This window comes from Ursus arctos, unplaced genomic scaffold, assembly GCF_023065955.2.
Source record: "Ursus arctos isolate Adak ecotype North America unplaced genomic scaffold, UrsArc2.0 scaffold_15, whole genome shotgun sequence".
Lineage (NCBI taxonomy): Eukaryota > Metazoa > Chordata > Mammalia > Carnivora > Ursidae > Ursus > Ursus arctos.
The window spans coordinates 41,317,211-41,334,122 of record NW_026622819.1 but is presented as its reverse complement, the minus strand read 5'-3'; the positions used below and the strand labels follow the sequence as shown (position 1 = coordinate 41,334,122).

The 16,912-nt window shown below is 53.7% G+C and overlaps 1 protein-coding gene across 2 annotated transcripts in view; it reads left to right on the top strand.

Annotated features, from left to right (window-relative positions):
* The first annotated feature begins 1,260 nt into the window (after nucleotides 1-1,260).
* Nucleotides 1,261-16,912, top strand: part of ANXA6 (annexin A6) — a 46,146-nt gene continuing 30,494 nt past the window's right edge. The window contains exons 1-5 of one of the 2 annotated variants that reach the window (XM_026510806.4): nucleotides 1,261-1,570; nucleotides 10,473-10,515; nucleotides 15,145-15,235; nucleotides 15,884-15,978; nucleotides 16,523-16,636. In XM_026510806.4, coding sequence (XP_026366591.1) covers nucleotides 10,498-10,515; nucleotides 15,145-15,235; nucleotides 15,884-15,978; nucleotides 16,523-16,636 — 318 coding nt within the window. In that variant the 5' untranslated portion in view covers nucleotides 1,261-1,570; nucleotides 10,473-10,497. The remainder of the gene's footprint in view (nucleotides 1,571-10,472; nucleotides 10,516-15,144; nucleotides 15,236-15,883; nucleotides 15,979-16,522; nucleotides 16,637-16,912) is intronic. The other variant, XM_026510807.4, reaches the window with a different exon arrangement.

Genomic DNA, 16,912 nt, shown 5'->3' with positions numbered 1-16,912 from the left:
TGGCTCAGTTGGTTGAGTATCCAACTCTTTTTTTTTTAAATATTTTATTTATTTATTTGACAGAGAGAGGGAGAGAGCACACAAGCAGGGGGAGCAGCAGGATCATGACCTGAGCCGAAGGCAGACGCTTAACTGACTGAGCCACCCAGGTGCCCCTGAGCATCCAACTCTTGATTTTGGCTCAGATCATGATCTCGGGGTTCTTGGGGTTAGCCCCCTGTTGGTCTCCATGCTCAGTGGGGAATCTGCTAGAGTATTCTCTCCCTCTGCTTCTACTCTTCCCCCAACTCCTGCAAGTGCACTCGCTCTCTCCCCCTCGAATAAGTAAATAAATCTTTTTTAAAAAGTTCTCTTATTGGTACAGGCTCTTGCCAATGTAAATTTAGGCAGTCGAGGGGGAGGTAAAGAGCTTTTCCTGACTCTGGTTTTAACTCAAAATAATCTTCATGCCAAAGTGGTCCATCTTGGAGCAGCCTGCCCTTGGCCCCTATAAATAGATGAAAGGACATAGTTTCCAACCAGGTCTCCTTGTGGGAGACATAGAGGATTCTGAACTAGTGACAGATTGAGGACAGCCATTGGAAAAAGCTTTGGATATCACTATCTTTTGGATGAGCAAATTTATAATCAAAGCAGTTACGTGTCTTGCCCATGCGAACTCAGCAGGTGAGTGGCAGCCCAGGTTGCCATCCGTCTATCTTTTCACCAAAGCAGAACTTCTAAGGAGGTGTAGGGGATGGGAAATACTACTGACCTTTGCTGCAGGACCACCTCTTCCAGGAAGTCTTAACAAATATCCTGGAGGACAATCATTCTGTTTCTTCTGGATTCGCAAATAGTTGATCATTTTCTGTGTTCCAGCATTTGCCACACAGCCCTGGGTTTTAACTGCCTGTCTCTTTGCCTTTCCTCTGAACTATGCACTCCCCAGAGCCAAGCTCAAGTAAGTGTACCTCTGGAGTCACTAGACCCAGGTTCCCCCCGCAGCTCCACAACTTACTAACGTTGCCACATTGGTCAAATAACTGGACGTCTCTGGACTCTCCTACTCTGCAAAGTGGGTAAGTAATGTCACTAGCCTAGTGGGGCTATTGAGGAATGTTATCTAATCAGGCAGATAAGTGCTCGGCCTCAATTTTGTCAAGTCTCAATGTTCTGTTTCTCAACAAAGCTTTGGCGAGTGGTAGGAATTTGGGGGGAAATGTCCAGTTCAGGAAATCGGAAGCCCTGACTTCTGGTCCTGAGTGGCCCTGTGACCCTGGCCAAATCCCTCTACCTTCTCTAGGACTCGGTCGGGGTCTGAGCACTGACGTAGGTGCTGGCGGGGCCCTTCTCGGCCGGTGACATTCTAAGATTCCAGGAGCGAATGAACTTGGGGGGTGGGGATGGAGGAGGGAAGGTGGGGCGAGCCGGATTGGCCTCCGCGCGCCACGTGTCCGGCCCGCGAGCCTCCGGCTGTCCTCCCGGCCCGCCCCGCGCTGCGGCTGCTGCTACTGCTCGGCTAACGGGCTCCCACCCTGCGAGCTCTGTGTCCGTCCGCTCGTTCGCGACAGGAAGCCTCCGCCGCGCGGTGAGTGGGTTGAGGCCGGAGAGGGGATCGCATCAGGGGACCCTCCCCCCTCCCGGGGGCTTCAGAGACGTGGGGACAAGCGATAAACGCCCTGTCATCGCTGACCTGTGCCTCCCGCAGGGCTCCAGGGAGGGGCGCGGGCAGGGGGCGGGCGCGGGCAGGTGGGGGGCCGCGGGAGCGGGAACCCGAGGGCGCGGGAATCCGAGAGGGTCTCGGGCTCGATGTGTCTGGGGGAGCGCAGTGGAACAAATCTAGAACTGCGGGCGCAGAAGCGAAGGCTGGGGGATGGGAGGGGAACAGGGGAGGGGAGGGGGGGGCGGACTCTGCCGCGGGTGCGGTCCAGGGGCTGGGGGCACTCGGGAGGAGGCAGCGCTGGATGCTGGACGTGCTTTGGGAGGGGTAGGGGGGCTGGAGAGACTTAGAAGACCTGGGGTTGGGGGCAGCAGGACGGGGGGCGGGGGGGGCGGGCGGTCCTAAGTACCCACAGGGAAGGGTGTGGCTGAGGAGGCCAAAGACGGGCTGCAGGAAGAGGCAGACCCTCCAGCCGCTTGTGAAGTGGTTTCTGTGTGTTGTTGGGGGGAGGGCTCTCGGTGTGCAGACCCGTGGGGAACTGGCATGTTCACACCCCAGGGACCCTCCCGTCCCTTTGGACCACCGCTGGCCTGAAGGAGACTTGCAACTGGGCCCTAAGGCCAGATGCCCCACCCTTCTGCCTGCTCCCCGCTCTCCGGAAGCCTAGTTTAGGCCCTACCAAAGCTTAGGTCTTCAGATAACTCCCGAAATACCAGCATGGGACTGAAATACCCTGAATCCAATCCCAGCTCCATCATCGACTTGCAGTGTGACCTTGAATCAATAGCTTTCCCTCTTCGAGTCTCAAACCACTCCAAGTCCAGAGCTGATACAAACCCAGCCCCTCTCCGTGGAAATGATGGCTATTGTTAAAATTGATTAATTTGTCAGCTGCAAGGAATGATTACAAGTTTGGGAAGTCTTGATTCCAGGCTTGGGAAGCCTTGTAGGCCTTGTAGGCCCTGTAAGGGGAGGGGCGGGGTCCTTTGGGAAGAGAATCCAGCCTTTGCTTCCTTCCTACCCCTCCTTTTCTCTAAACCCCCTCGGGTCTTCTTTGACAATTCCAAATTTGGACATATGGCTCCGGGGTTGGCCAAAGGACTCTGGTTTCCTCAGTCTGCCCTTTTCACTCACTTCCCCCTCCCGCCCCACCCAAAGCACACCTGAAATTGCTGGCCCCACTGACCCAGAAGGGATATCCTGTCCTGCTTTGCCCTTCCAGGTGAATGACCGTTCCAGCTGCTGCTCCCACAGACCCTGCCCTTCTGGCTGGCAGGCCCAGTGCCACACAGAGGGCACTGGCCTGGGAGTCCGTGGAAAGCAGGGTTACAGTTCCCGGGCGCTGGAGGGCTCCTTGGGCAAGGTCCTTCCCCGCGTGGGCCTTCGTTAACTGGCTGTAGCAAAGGCCGCTGAACCGGCTGCCACTTCCCGCGCTGGTATTCTAGGATTCAACTGTTCTGAGTAGGATTCTGGGAGTTGGGTGGGGCTGGGGAGGGAGGCCCAGGCCTGCATCCCCCTCTGCAGCTGTGACAGTCACTCATCCATCTTCCTTTGCCTTCCACCCTTTGTTCCCAAGGCACTGGCTGCTTGGATTCAGAAAATATTTGTGGTTTCTGGGTAAGGGCCATAGCTCTTGCTGGGGCAGAATGTGGATACCAGTGTGTAGAGTAGGGGGCTGTCCTTGGGAAGTGTGGGACCTTGCCTATTGCAGCTGACCCTGGGAAGGGGTGGGGGACGCTCTGCAGTGTTGGGGAGCTGCCAGCGTCTGGAGCCCTGGAGCCACTGCACTGCAGCACCCAGCAGGAGCCCTGGGCCACCAGGCTCCCGCCCCAGCCGCTGCCCTGCCTCTGAGCAGCCAGGCCCTGGGCGCACCTAGCCCTCCAGGCCTTCGTTCCTTCCTCCCTAGAGGGGCAAGAGGTGTGCCCAGGGCACCCAGCTGGTAAAATGGGTTGGGGCTGCATGACTCTTCATGTTGCATTATTCTAGGATTTTCTGGGGAGGCCCGGGGGGTATCACTTAGCCTCACCCCACCCAGCTTCTCCAAGATACTTCCTGGGTGGGGACAACGTGCAGGATGTGGTCTGTACCCTGATTTCTGAGCATGCAAGTCCGGGGCTTATCCGCACCCCTGCCACCCCCACAACGGAGGAGAGGAAGTCTTGAGGGGGGGACCTTTATGCTTAGACACTTCTTGGCTTGGAACCCAGCCACACTGCATTTCCTTTCCTCCTGGGATCGAGAAGCTCCCGTTCTTTGAGCCTCAGATTCCCCATCTGTAAAAAGAGGATGCGGCTGGCACTCACCGCCTGAGATTATAAGACGGCAGAGGTGAGCGTGCCTGGTGAACCGTAGAGTGCGGCACACCGAGAAGCAAGGGCTCCCGTTGTAATCTCGGAAGGGTGTGGTGCTTGAGAAGGCAGGTGACCTGAGCCTCAGTTTCCTCATCTGTAAAACGGGTGTCTCGGTACCTCTTAAACCGTAATTAAATCATAACCTCCTTTACTTATTGAACCTTCCAACTTGCCAGGCCCTGGCTGAACCCTTGGTGTATTGGATGCTGCTTCCCTGCCCATTTTGCAGATGTGAAAAGTCAGCCCTCAGAAGTTTAGGGGAGAAATACTACTAAATGCACATGTGTTTCCTATGCGTCAAGGCCACTTCTAAGCTCTAGATGTGTCTTCGTTTCATCCTCACCACAACTCCTCTGAGATCGGCACTATTTTTATCCTGTTTTACATACGAGGCTAAGTACTTACCCAAGTCCACACAGCTCCTGAAGGGCAGGTCAGGCTTCAGTCTCGGGCAGTGTGGCTCCAGCCTCTGTCCTGTTGGACTCTACAATTCCTACTCTCACAAAAGTGACCTGAGCTGGGATTCAAACCCCGGCCCATCCATTTCCAAGCCTGGGGCAGCCTGATGATCTCCTGGGGCCTTGCCCAGCCCTGAGATCAATGGTTCTGGGTCAGGAGAGGGAAAGACACTGCTCTCTAAGAAACCTGAGTGTCTCGAGCTGGAGGGGGTTGTGCCCAGGCTCAGGGCCAGGAGTGGCATTTCCCCGGGCTTCGTCAGAGGCTAGCTCCTGGAGGACAGTGGGGCTGGTCCTGATGTCTTCCTGCAGCCTGGGGGAGGAGCCATCTGCAAAAGGGGAGGGGAAGGATCGTGATCTTACAGGCCTCGGGCCTCTGAAGTCCGGTGCACACATCCTGGGAGGTGCTAAGATGATTTTCTGTGGTACAGGAAGAAACTATGAGGCCTCTTACTACATATGCTTTTAATCTCATGCTTATAAAGTTTATTTTTATCATGGTAAATACTCAATTTTTGTTCCTTTGGTAGCTGAGGGTACATAGGATCAAAGCAATGATGGATGACAGCAGTAGGTTGCCGGCCATGAAACAATGACGGATGACAGCAGTAGGTTGCCGGCCGTGTGTGGGTGGGAGACTCCTCTGTCTCAGTTTTTGTTCTGTCCCCATCTCCTACCAAGGGTCATGCTCAGTAAATATTTTTTTGAAAAATGAGCTCCTCCTTAATCACTAATTTTCTTTATCACATTGGGCAAATTATACTTAACCCCTCAAGTTATTTCCTGTCCTGGCTATATGATGAGGAATCAAGCACAGTTCGAAGACCCCTAGGCTGGACGTCCTTTTATTGTGTGATTCCCCCCCCACCCCAATGGGGGTTCCTAAGGAAGCAGTAAAACAACTCAGTGCATTTCACCCAACAATCCTAATGAGCCACACCCTGTGGTAAGGGGTGCAGCAAAGAAGCAGACACAGTAATTTTTAAGAAACAGTAAAGTCATGATTCAAAAGATAGAGAAAGATCATGTGCCAAAGATTTTTTTCTACTCACTGACTAATGACTGGACAGGCAGATATTACGGCCAGCTTGAAAGAGACTCAGTAGACACTTTTATTAAAAGGAATGTATAAATGGAGGCAAACTGGTTTTTCTGGTCAAAGGGGAGAGAGATTAATTGGACCTTCACCAAATAGGACAGTATGAGCATGTCTGTTGAGAATTATTTTGCATTACTACCATTTACCTACAAATGACTGAGCTGTAAAATTGCTCAGACAGACTGGAATCATAACCTGGAGAGTTTGAAGTAGGGATTTTTTTCCTAGAATACCTTGGAGGCGGGCAGCCTCCATCTGCTTGAGGAATGGTAAATCCAGAATGGTTGAATCCAAGTCAGTCGAATGTAGATGGCTTCTGAGTACTGTGGGGGTTCAAAGGAGAGAGAAATCCATGTTGGCTTCCTGGAAGAGTTGGAAGAATCACCTAGGAAAATTTTTAAAAATTACCAAAGCCCAGGCCTCACCCCAGAACTGATGAATCAGAATCTCAGGGGGTTGACCTTAGGCTTTGGTAAATTGGAAAAACTCCCCAGGTGGGATTCATGAAGCTGGAATTGAAAAGCAATGGTTTTGATGCTCCTTGGCTAGATAGAAAAGGCTGGTGAAAGAGGTTCTTGGCTTGGGCGGGTGGGAGGCGGGGAAGGGGAGTGGTGGTGGGTGAAGAGGAAAGAGGGGATGGCAGATAAATCAGGAAGGATGTCGTGGGCCTTGAATGCTGAGCTGCGAGGGCCCGCATTGAAGGGGGTCACTGGGGCCACGTGGGCAAGCAGTGACACAGCTCAAGTCAGAGTCCCCCGGTCCCTCCTGGGGCACAGAGGTCTGGGTGAGTTTTTGCGTGACCTTCCACGTTACTTTTTGATTTTTCTCAAATTGCCTTCCCCCACACATATCTGGTTTCACCCCCTAAAACTCAGCATCTCCTCCCACCCTAAATCACGCTCTATTCCTCCAAAGCATGCAACGTACCTTTGGAAGACAGAAATGCTTTTTCTTAGGCCTGTGTTTCTGTTCTGTCTGACATCCCCTCTCTCCTCCGTCCGCTTCATTCCATGACATCCAGACTCCTGATTGTGCCCGAACCCCTAACCTGTGTCTTTAACTCGATATATACAACACACGTGCAACAGAAAAGGACAAGGTAAAAAAAAAAAAAAAAAAACCATTTAGAAAGTTGTAGTATTTTTGCTCATTGTGCCCGGTACCCCACAGATGGTGACTGGGATGACAGAAGCCACCACTTACTAAACATTTAATGTGTTGCTGGCCATGCTGAGCATTTTACCTGCCTTAGCCCATTGAATTTTCACAAAAAAACCTTATGAGGTTAGCATTTCCTAGATGAAGAAACTGAGTCAGAGAGAAATAACAGAACTTGCCCTAAGTCATGAACTAGGAATTTTCTGGAATGTCTGAATTTGAACTCAGGCTAGGACTGCAGAGCCTGTGTTCTTTATTATGAGGCCACACTGCCTCCGTTGTAAATGTTTGGGTATATCATAATAAAAGCTATCATTTCTTGAGCCTTTACTCTGTAATAGGCACTGGGCTTAGGGCTCTTCACCTGCTGTTTCATTTGTTTCTCAGTACTTGGAGATTATTTTTATGTGCATTTTGCAGATGTGGAAATTGAGATTCAATGAAGGTAATTTACCTAAATCACAAACCGGGGGCAGAGCTGTGACTCACAGCTAGGTCCGACCTCAAAGCCCATGCCTCTCTCATGAGTTGGACAAGCCCCATCCCCTGTCCAGTTCTTGGTTTCCCCAACTCTTGCACTTTGGGGCCAGCGGCAGCCCACGAATCCTGCCAGTTCTGGTGTGTTCTCTGCCCCAGAGCATTCCTGCTGGAATCATTCTGGAGCTCCCAAAGGGAGAGGAAGGAAACATGATTGCTTATGGGCTGAAGAACTAACGCAGGGGCTGGCCACAGTAGCACAAAGCCAGTAGGAGACTCTACCCTAGAATGAATTTCTGGAATGATCAGCCACAATGAGCCCTCCTGTATATCCAGGTCCTGGGAGGAGAGAGACACAGGTTTAGAGTGGCCACACCTGCCAGTCTTGAGAAGCTGTTTCAGCCAGGATGATAAAACTTGCATACTGGATAAGGGGGAGGTTTGGAGAAGAACCCTCCTGGGACTGATATTCTGAGATTCTACTGTGAAAATCTGTAATTGGAATCTATAAAAGCCTTTCTCATCCACTCTGGATTTTCCCAAAGAGAAAGTGATATAGCCCCATTTTATAGATGAAGAAACTGAGGTCCAGAGAGGGAACCTGACTTGTCTAAGGTTACAGATAGATTGGGAACCAGACCTAGGTCTTTTTCTTTGGCCCCTTCCTAATGTCCTGTTGCAGCCAGGGTCCACAGTTGTGTGGGGGTTTTGACCTGGGGTTTGGAGGCACAGATATTGGCCATGGTCTGGGCCTTGGCAAGTCACTTATCCTCCCTGAGATGTCTTCACTGCACCCAGAAGATGAAGGGCCTGAAGTAGTGGATGGTTAAGAGCCCTCTGGGATTCTGAAACTTTGTGCCTAAAACATTTATTCAGCCAAATGGAGAGGTAGGGTCTGCGTTGCTCTGGAAGGGAGCAGAGACCCTTGTAAAGCCAGGTTAATGGCACCGGTGTGATTAGCTCCAGAGCTCCCCTGAGCCCACAGAGGAGGGGCTGTTGGAGATGCCCTCCCTCCTCCCCCACCCCTGAACTGCAGTCTCCACATCTAGTTCTGGAAGAAGCTTGCTTTCTGTGTATACACAAGACCTACATTCGCATGAAGCACATATAAACTGCTCTCTGAGCTGAAAATATTTTCCCGAAGACTCAGAGGCCCTTCCTCTAAGCCATCTCTCCTTGGAAAGGGGCTCTTGTCCAGATGGGCCTGGGCTGCAGCCAGCAGCTGAAGTTTCCAGCAACAAGGCCAAAGGAAAATGCTTCCAGACTTGAGGTGCAGGTGATAGGCCTCAGCCCTCCCTGCCCAGAGGACTTTCCGGGACTCCTTTGGTCCCTATTGCTGTGCTGGCCTTGGGGGTCCCTCACCCTCTGCCCACACCATGCCCCTGGCTGGAAAAGCTAGAGCCGGCTCCTGGCCAGACCCTGGGGTAGATGTGGTTTCCCGTCCCCTGCCCACTTTCTGATGAAAGTTGCACATTTGTACAGAGGGGCCCCTGGTTGTCAGGCAAACAGCAGAGTTTCCTCCAGCTCTGCTGGGGTTGCAGACGGATCTGTCTCCTCTGCTGTTCACCCCCAGCCCCACCTCCTGTCTGTCTGCTGACTACAATTTGGGGGGTTCATGATCAGGCACTGGGGCTACAGGCAAACACAACAAAGCCCCGTCAGAACCCCCCACCAGTACAGTGAATGCCTGGCGTCCTGGGCTCTGCCCTTGACACAAGCTACGGTCTCATCCTCCAACAGCCCTACAAGGCAGGAAAGGGAAATCCCCAGCTTTGTACGTGAGGTGACCTTGAACTCAGAGGTGAGCAATGTGCCCAAGGTCACGGAGCTAATAAGTGACAACATGTATTTGAATCCAGTTCTGTCCGTCTGACTCCAAAACCTGTGTTTTCCCCACTGTGTCGCACCGTCTCCAGCGGGATTATGGGCTGAGGTCAAGAAGGGCCGATTTCCCCTAAGTCGTTGTGTGTTTTGTTGTTGTTTGGTGGTGGGGGACGTGGGGAACTGGAAAGCACTGAGCCAAAATGCCACCCCGATTTCTCCTCTTCTAGTTCAGCTCTGTGTAGGTCTTACTGAATAAGCCAGATAGAGTTTATTATTCTTACTTTTAAAAAGTAATACACAGACATGGCTTAAAAAGATCAAATGATACAGTCCTGACCGAAATGGAAAGCAGCGGCCCTTTCTCCTCTTGTCCCGGGAAAGTGACTTCACTTCCACCTTTGCCTTCCTGCTGGCAGGGCTCGCCGGCCCGTGCCCCCTTCTCTTCCCCTTTCCAAGCCGGGGACAGCCCTTTCTCCATTTCTTTTTTGGTATAAGACGTTTTTGTTTATTTCTTCCCTCTAGACCCTGTCTCCTACACCCCCTTTGATAAGATCTTGTGTCCTGTTTGTCCTGACGGGGAAGAATCTAGAGCCTTTACTGTGGCCTCAGGCCCTGGTCCCCCGCTGTGGCTTTAGCCACCCTGAGTCCCTTGACCGCACACCCCCACGTACCCACGTGGTTCGTGATCCTCTGACCACGCGGCCTGGGCTTCTACTCCTGACCAAGCGTTATCTTTTCTCCTTACTTTTTGCCATATGCTCTTGTTATTCTTCCCCATTATAGAGTGAGCTGCAGAAAAGCAGGGTTTTAAAAATCTCTTTTATTGATTGCTGTATCCACAGTGCCTAGAGCCATGCCTAATCAGAGCAGGTGCTCAAGAAATCCTCACTGACTTAACACGGGAACACTAGCCCTGCAGATATTTGGAGCAGGTGGCCCAGAGCCCTTTGAGCGTTCTCATCTGCAGAATGTTAAGCCATGGCTTCTGGAACCATGCTTGGTGACTTCAACATAGAGCGTGCGTGGTGCAGATAGCTTGGACTCTGGAATCTGGACTTTGTTGAATTCAGTTTTAAGCTGTGTGACTTTGGGTAAATGATGCAACCTCCCTGACTCCCCATCCTCCATTTTGTCCTCTGGGGGGAAGGGAGAATCGGATGGCTGTGAGGATTGAGTGGGACATGTGGGAAAGTGCCTGGCATGGCCCAGAGGCGGCGTGTGTTCAGGGGTCATGCCCTGTCTCCCGCTCAGTTCCAAGTCCCTCTCCCATCCTGGTGGGAGAGTCTGGACCCAGGCCAGTCTATCCATTGTCTTGAGGCAGGTCTGGGTGGACTTGAACCTAAAGGGCTGGAGGCAGCTGGAAAGCAGCAGGAGGAGCATAGCTTCCCTCAGGAGGCAAGAAGGCTGAGGAAACTGGGGGAAAGCATGGAGGGGACCACACTCATGGGTCTCTTTCTTCTCCACAGTGTTACCACTGCAGAACCTGAGACCATGGCCAAACCAGCACAGGTAAGGAGCCTCTCCCCTCCTGAAGGCTGTGCTCTGCCTTTCCTGGGCTCCTAGAGCCAGTAGGCCCGCTCTGCAGATCCCTGGTACCTTCATCTAGAAAGGAGCAGGAGAGGTTCTCAGGCTTTGCTTGCTCTCCTTACAAGTCACGTCCTGCTTCGTTGCAAGTGCCCATGACAGCACACCACATCCTAAGCAGAAGGGTTATGTATTGGCTTCTGTGACCGAACAGCCCAGGGCTTCAGGCTTGGCTGGTTCCAGGGACCCAAATGATGTTGTCAGGATTCTGCCTCTGTGAGTTGAACTTCTATGGGTGGCTTCACTCGTGGGCGTTTCTTCCCTGATTTGGCACTCTAGCCACCAGCGGGCCCAAGCTTCCGTTCTGCCTCCTGGGCGGCCTGGGGGAAGCAATATAATTTATTCGCAGTGATTCCAGGGAAAGGCCTAGGTTTGGTTCTTATTGGCTGGGCCAATGGTGATTTGGATTCAGGTGGTAGAGTTGGTCCGGCCTGAACTATGTGGCCCAGAAGTGGTTCCCCGGGAGAAGGCTGTCGAACAGGCAAAAGCATGAGAGGGTTCTCTCTGCCGTGGAGGTGGGAGTATCCCTTGTCGCATGCATCTGGGATTACGTTTCCCTGGCTTGGGAGGCCCCCGTCTTTCATGCTGTGCGACCATTTTGCTGGGCAGTGGCAGTTGAGGTGTGGCGGAGCTTCTACTCCTGGGTGTGGCCAGGATCGGGTTCTGTCCTTGGGCAGAGCGAGGTGTCCTTCTGTGCCAGCCTTCACCCGAGAGTGACCCCTGTTGGCTAGCATCAGAAAAGGAGATAGGGCCGCTGCAGTGATGAGATGGGGAAGGGAGAATGAAACCAAGGGACACCTGACTAGGCCCCTTTTGCTCCTCACTTCGGTCACAGAGCTACTGGCCACAGACATAACACAAGTGCTGTGTGATCCGGGGAGTTCTTTACCCTCTCTGGGCCTCAGTGTTCATGACTTGCCACCCAGTGAACGAGGGCCTGTTCACAATTTTTGAAGAGCATGGTGTGTTACACGATACAGGATCAGTATTCAAGAGAGTCCCAGCTGTGGCCTCCCTATCCGCCTCTGAGTAGCGTACTTTGCACAAGTGTCCTCTCTGACCAGGAGGAGAAAGTGTTAGTGGTTATGGGCAAAGGTCCAAGGTATAACTTGCTGTTCCCCATTTTCCGTATGTAGTCCTACCAGAGCTCCTTCCGGGGAGGCAGTCACATTGCAGGGTTCTGCATGACCAGAGTGCACAGAGCAGATCGTGGGAGGTCAGAGGGGCCAGGACCTCAGGCACAGATCTTTGGAATCCAGCTCCAGTGCTCCCAGGCCACGCTTCTGCCTGGCTGGCCCGTGGTTTCTTGTTGCCATAGACCAGGGGCCAGTAGACAGTCTGCAAGCAAGAGTCCCAGGGTGGCAGAGCTTGGGGGTCCCTTGTCCCATGAGAGGAGCTGGAACCCCCACGCACGGCACTCATGTCCGGTGGAGGCAATGAAGGAGCTTGGTGGGCACACAGGTTGAGGAAACTGGGAAAGGTGCCTGGAGAGAGCTCCTGGGGGAGTGAGGGGCTGATGTGCTGCAGGGGGCAGGCATGCTGGAACAGAAGGCCAGAGAGGAGAGGCTCAGTGGGGGTGGGGGTGGGGCAGCAAAGGTAATTTGGCACACGTGGAGTGCAAGGGTTTGGGTGAGGGAGGGGGTTGCAGAAGACAAAACCGGAGAGTTTGAGCAAGGTCTTCCTTCCATTCTTGAGCTGAAGTTCGATTCTCTTGCTTCCAGTGATTAACACCTCCATTCTGCATCTCATGCACCCCCTTCCCCACACACATACCCCCACGCACACACGCACAGAACAAGCCACTCTTTTCTCTGTTCCAGATCACCCCCAGTTATTTCTGCTGTGTTAATTGTGCTATTCTCTCTGTCTTTCCTCCTAGAAGAGGGGAGCTTGGGGCCCAAAGATGTGAAGAAATAGCGTGGTATCAGAAAGGTCCCAGACGCATGGCTCTGTGGTGTTCATTTCCCAGGGATGTTCTGGATTGGAACTTGCTGATGGGCATGAGAACACTGAGGACCGGGCAGGAGGGGCAGGCTGGTGCCTGGAACTCCAGCAGCTGCAGAGATGAGGCCCCGGTCAGGTGTGGTCACAGCAGCTCTGAGGTGGAGTCCTGGCCCGGCAGCCGTCTCTCTCTCGGGAGAGGCCGCAGGCTCCTATTCTAGCAGCAGCTGGGCTGGGTCCCAGGACCTCAGAGCCCCAGGGGCCAGGCGCTCACCAGCTGGCAGCAGGACCTGCTGAATATTTCAGGGTGGAAAGTCCCTTCTCTGCTCTCCCCTCCCCTGGGCCATGGGTGCCTGAGGCCAGGAGTCTGTCCGCCAGAGGAGCCACAGGCCGTCTAGGTGAGGAGAAGCAGAGATGCAGACTTCGTGAGGTTGGCATGAGGATGACCGATGGTGGGAAACCAGGCCTGGGTGATTGGAAGGACTGTCTCTGTGCCTCTAAAGGTGACCAGTGCTAGGATCCCCCCATGTCCGCCTCTTCTAGTGGCCGTGATCCCGAGGGCCCCTGGGAGAGTTTATTATCTTTATGCAAAGATGCACCTGGGAAACTGGCCTCACTTCTCACTGAACCGGTCTCCAAAGGAACATTTGGATCCAGCTCCCTGCCAGTCATTAGACTGCCCCTCCCCGGGAGGACATTGCCTCATCTTTCAGTTGCAGCCCTGTGCTCAGCCACGCTGTGGGAAGAGGGGCAGGCTGAGGTGGAGGAGACCTCTGCCCTTCCACCTTCTCCTCTTCTCGTTCCTTCCTGGCAACTTGGAGTCCCATGGTCTTGGCGACTTTCGTCGTCTGCACCGAGCGCTGAAGAATCTGGGCTGCCTCCCCGAATGTTCTCGCTTGCTCTTGCCTCCAGGACTTGACCATGCTGTTTCCTGCCTGAAGCCTTCCCCCCTCTGCTCTTCTGTCCCCCGCCCCCAGCCCTTGGGGCCCGCTGTCACTCATCCTTTGGGTCTCAGCAGTGAATTCCCCTCCAGGAAGTCTTTGATCTGCTCAGAATATATTCAGTCCTTCATCCACGCATGTGCCTGTCCATCCAGGAAACAGATATTCAGTGGGTGCTTGGTTGTGCCAAGCTGTGTGCTGGGTGCTGGGATGCATGGGGCGGGGGGGCCGGGGAAGACAGGCACTCCTAGGGCTTTCTCAAGGGACTGTCTCTTCTCTGGTCCGGGTATTTGGCATGTGTTTCTCCTTCTCTGCCCAGGGGTGTGATCAGGTTGCAGGGGACTCACGGATGGCGGGAAGAGGGCCGTGTCACCCGCCCTGTCAGAACTTTAAATAGCAACCCTGCGCCCACGCATGCATACCTCAGAGGAACAGAACTGCAAACATAAACCAAGGAGCATCCAGATGTCTGGCCAGGTCCTTCAGGGTGGGCACCGGGCGACGCAGGAGATGCTTGGAGGCTCATTTTTGCATTTGCTTCTTACTCCTTTAAGGCACGGTGTATGCGGGCCACCCCCAGTCCTTGCACAGAGCCTTTGCTGGTTCCCTCCCCCAGCTAGAATCGGCCTCCACTGTTTTCCCAAATTACCCAGCCTCTGTCTTAGGTATTTATGACGAGTTCTATGCTAATTTGTGTGTTCGTCTCTTTCCTCTGGGTCCGAAGCTCATGAAAGACAGGGGCAGGTCTTCCTTCTTCCTGAATCTTCAGCGCTTAGCATTGGGCCTGGCCCAGGCTAAGCACCCTTGCACCGTGCCGTGTGCTCATGGGCTCCAGCCCTCCCAGCTCTCGGCCACTCTCCTGGTGCCATACTTCTCTGGGACCATGTAGCTGACCCACATCTGACTTCTCTGTGAGGCAGCCCATTGTGCATTCAGATTCAGTGTCTAAGATCCTCTGGCTCGGCCTCTCCTCCCTTTTACCCCAAGGACCCAGCCAGCTTGTCCTCAGATGCCAGCTGCTAGCTCAGTTTACTGGGCCCAAAGGGCGGCATCTTGTCTTGGCATTGATTCCGAGGATAGCTCTGGGCTTCCCTTGGGCCACGACCTCACCCTCAGAAGCTGGAAGCTGCAAGGTTTCTGGAGCTGGAGAGCAGAGGGGAAGAGGCCAGAGATCTGGGCTCTGTGGGACCCTCTGCTGGAGGCTTTCCTTCTTTAGGCTCCGTTTCTTTGTTTCTGTGATACGGATCATCTTAGGGCTTCTACAAGTTGGAATCAGGTTAATGGAGGCCAAAGGGCTTTGTAAACTGTGAAGTGTCATAAAGGTATGAGGAGCTCTCGTTACTCTTACAGGCATCATTTCTACCCCTTGCACTCAGCCTGGCTTTTTCCTCTCTCCTGGGTCCTGGCAAGGTTGTACGGTGCTGTGGGCTGGACGGAGCCACCATCCTGCGGGGAAAGGGCACAGTCCTTGGGGCAGGCTCTGGCAGGCGGTACAGGGAGAGTCGTCCCTACCCTTGCCTGGGCTTTCTGTAGTCAGGGCTTGATTTTAGGGGAAGGGAATTCAGCCTAGACTCTGCCTATGGCCAGGGTTGAGAGTGTGATCTGGGGTTGGGGCTGGGAGCCCCGTTTAAGTTAAGGTCAGCAGTTTACCTTCTGTTTTTTCTCTCCACAGGGTGCCAAGTACCGTGGCTCCATTCATGACTTCCCAGGCTTTGACCCCAGCCAGGATGCCGAGGCCCTGTATACCGCCATGAAGGGCTTTGGTGGGTGCTCGGCCACCAGCAGTGGGGCCCCAGGAAAGAGCAGGGGAGTGGGGATATTCCCAGTGGGGGTGAGGTGTTGAGATGTGCTCACTCGTTCTTTTGTCTCCTCTTTTGATTATTTTTCATTATTTTATAATGAAATATTCCAGACCAACCAAAAGGTCTAAGGAATAATAGAAGCTTCACCCACAGACCTGCCACCCAACTTGAGAAACAGCACTTGCTTCCTCATAGAGTCGAAACGTCTTCGGTGGGTCCCCTCCTGAAGCATCACCGCTACCTTTCCTCTTGGGAGTCACTGCCACCCCGAACTTGTTGCTGCTTATTCTCTTTTATTTTTCTTGTTTTTGAAAGAACCCTGTCTTGGGTGTTAGGATACCTGTGTTTTTCTAAACCAGGTCTCAGTGTGAAAGCTTGGATGAGTCCTTGCTCCTCTCTGGGCCTCAGTTTCCTTATGTGTCTGATGAGGGGCTGGATCACAGGCCCTCCGACCTCAAATACTGTGGGTGCTAGGATCCTTCTCAGTGGGGGCTTGACAGTCCCCATAGATCCTCCCCCACCGACACCACCGCCTGATGAACAGAAGCCCCTGGTGGGCTTCCTGGAGGCAGATTGGGGGAGGGTCACCAGTGCCCTCCTATCTTCCAGGCAGTGACAAGGAGGCCATCCTGGAGCTCATCACTTCTCGGAGCAACAGGCAGAGGCAGGAGATCTGCCAGAGCTACAAGTCCCTCTATGGCAAGGTAACCATGGCAACCGCAGGGCCCATGGGGTGGGGCTGGGGAGCTGATCTCATTCACCTGGTCTCCTGTTGTATTCCGGCTCAGCCTCCGTGCTGACAGTTCTGCCCTCCTTTGTTCTCCCCTTCAGTCAGGCCCCATTCGGCCACAGATACATCTATGATACTTGCTATATGCTTGGGCCCCGGGCTAGGGGTTGGTGCACACAGGTGAACGAGACCTGTGAGGTGTCAGCCCTGTGGACCCACAGATAGTGGGAGAGACACCCAGTCAACAAGCGAACAAACAGTGCTGGGGGGAGAGGCACGGTGCCACGGGCTCGAATCCTGCACCGCCATTGCTCGCTGCGTGGCTTTGGGCAAGTTCCCTGATGTCTCTACGCCCATTTCTTAGGGTTGATGAGAGCCCATACCTCCCAGAGTGGCAGGTCCACGGGCTTACTGAGCCCGGTGCCTTACAGAGTAGGGGCTCATTACATGTAACTCTTACCATAAGCGCTCGTCCCCTTCCTCCTCCATCTCCTCCTCCCTCCCCGACCCCGACCCAGGACCTCATTGCTGACTTGAAGTATGAGCTGACGGGAAAGTTTGAACGACTGATTGTGGGTCTCATGAGGCCACTTGCCTATTGTGATGCCAAAGAAATTAAAGACGCCATCGCGGTAAGAAGCACGGGTCTGCGTGTGTGTTGCGAGTGGGGGTGTGCTGAATGGGAAGATTCTGGTCTCTGCCACGGGCACTCACTGGGCCCTGCGCCCACCAGCAGTGTGGCCTGCTGCGAGAGGTAGCTTGCGCAAACCCTGTCCCGGGGGGTGCCGCAGTCTCCTCCAGATGGCCAGATGTGGGACAGATGTTGGTGTGAGACAGATCTCATAAGGGGGGCCCTGGGCCCAGACCCCAACACAGCAGCTTACAGCCCTCAGGAAGCAGGATCCAGG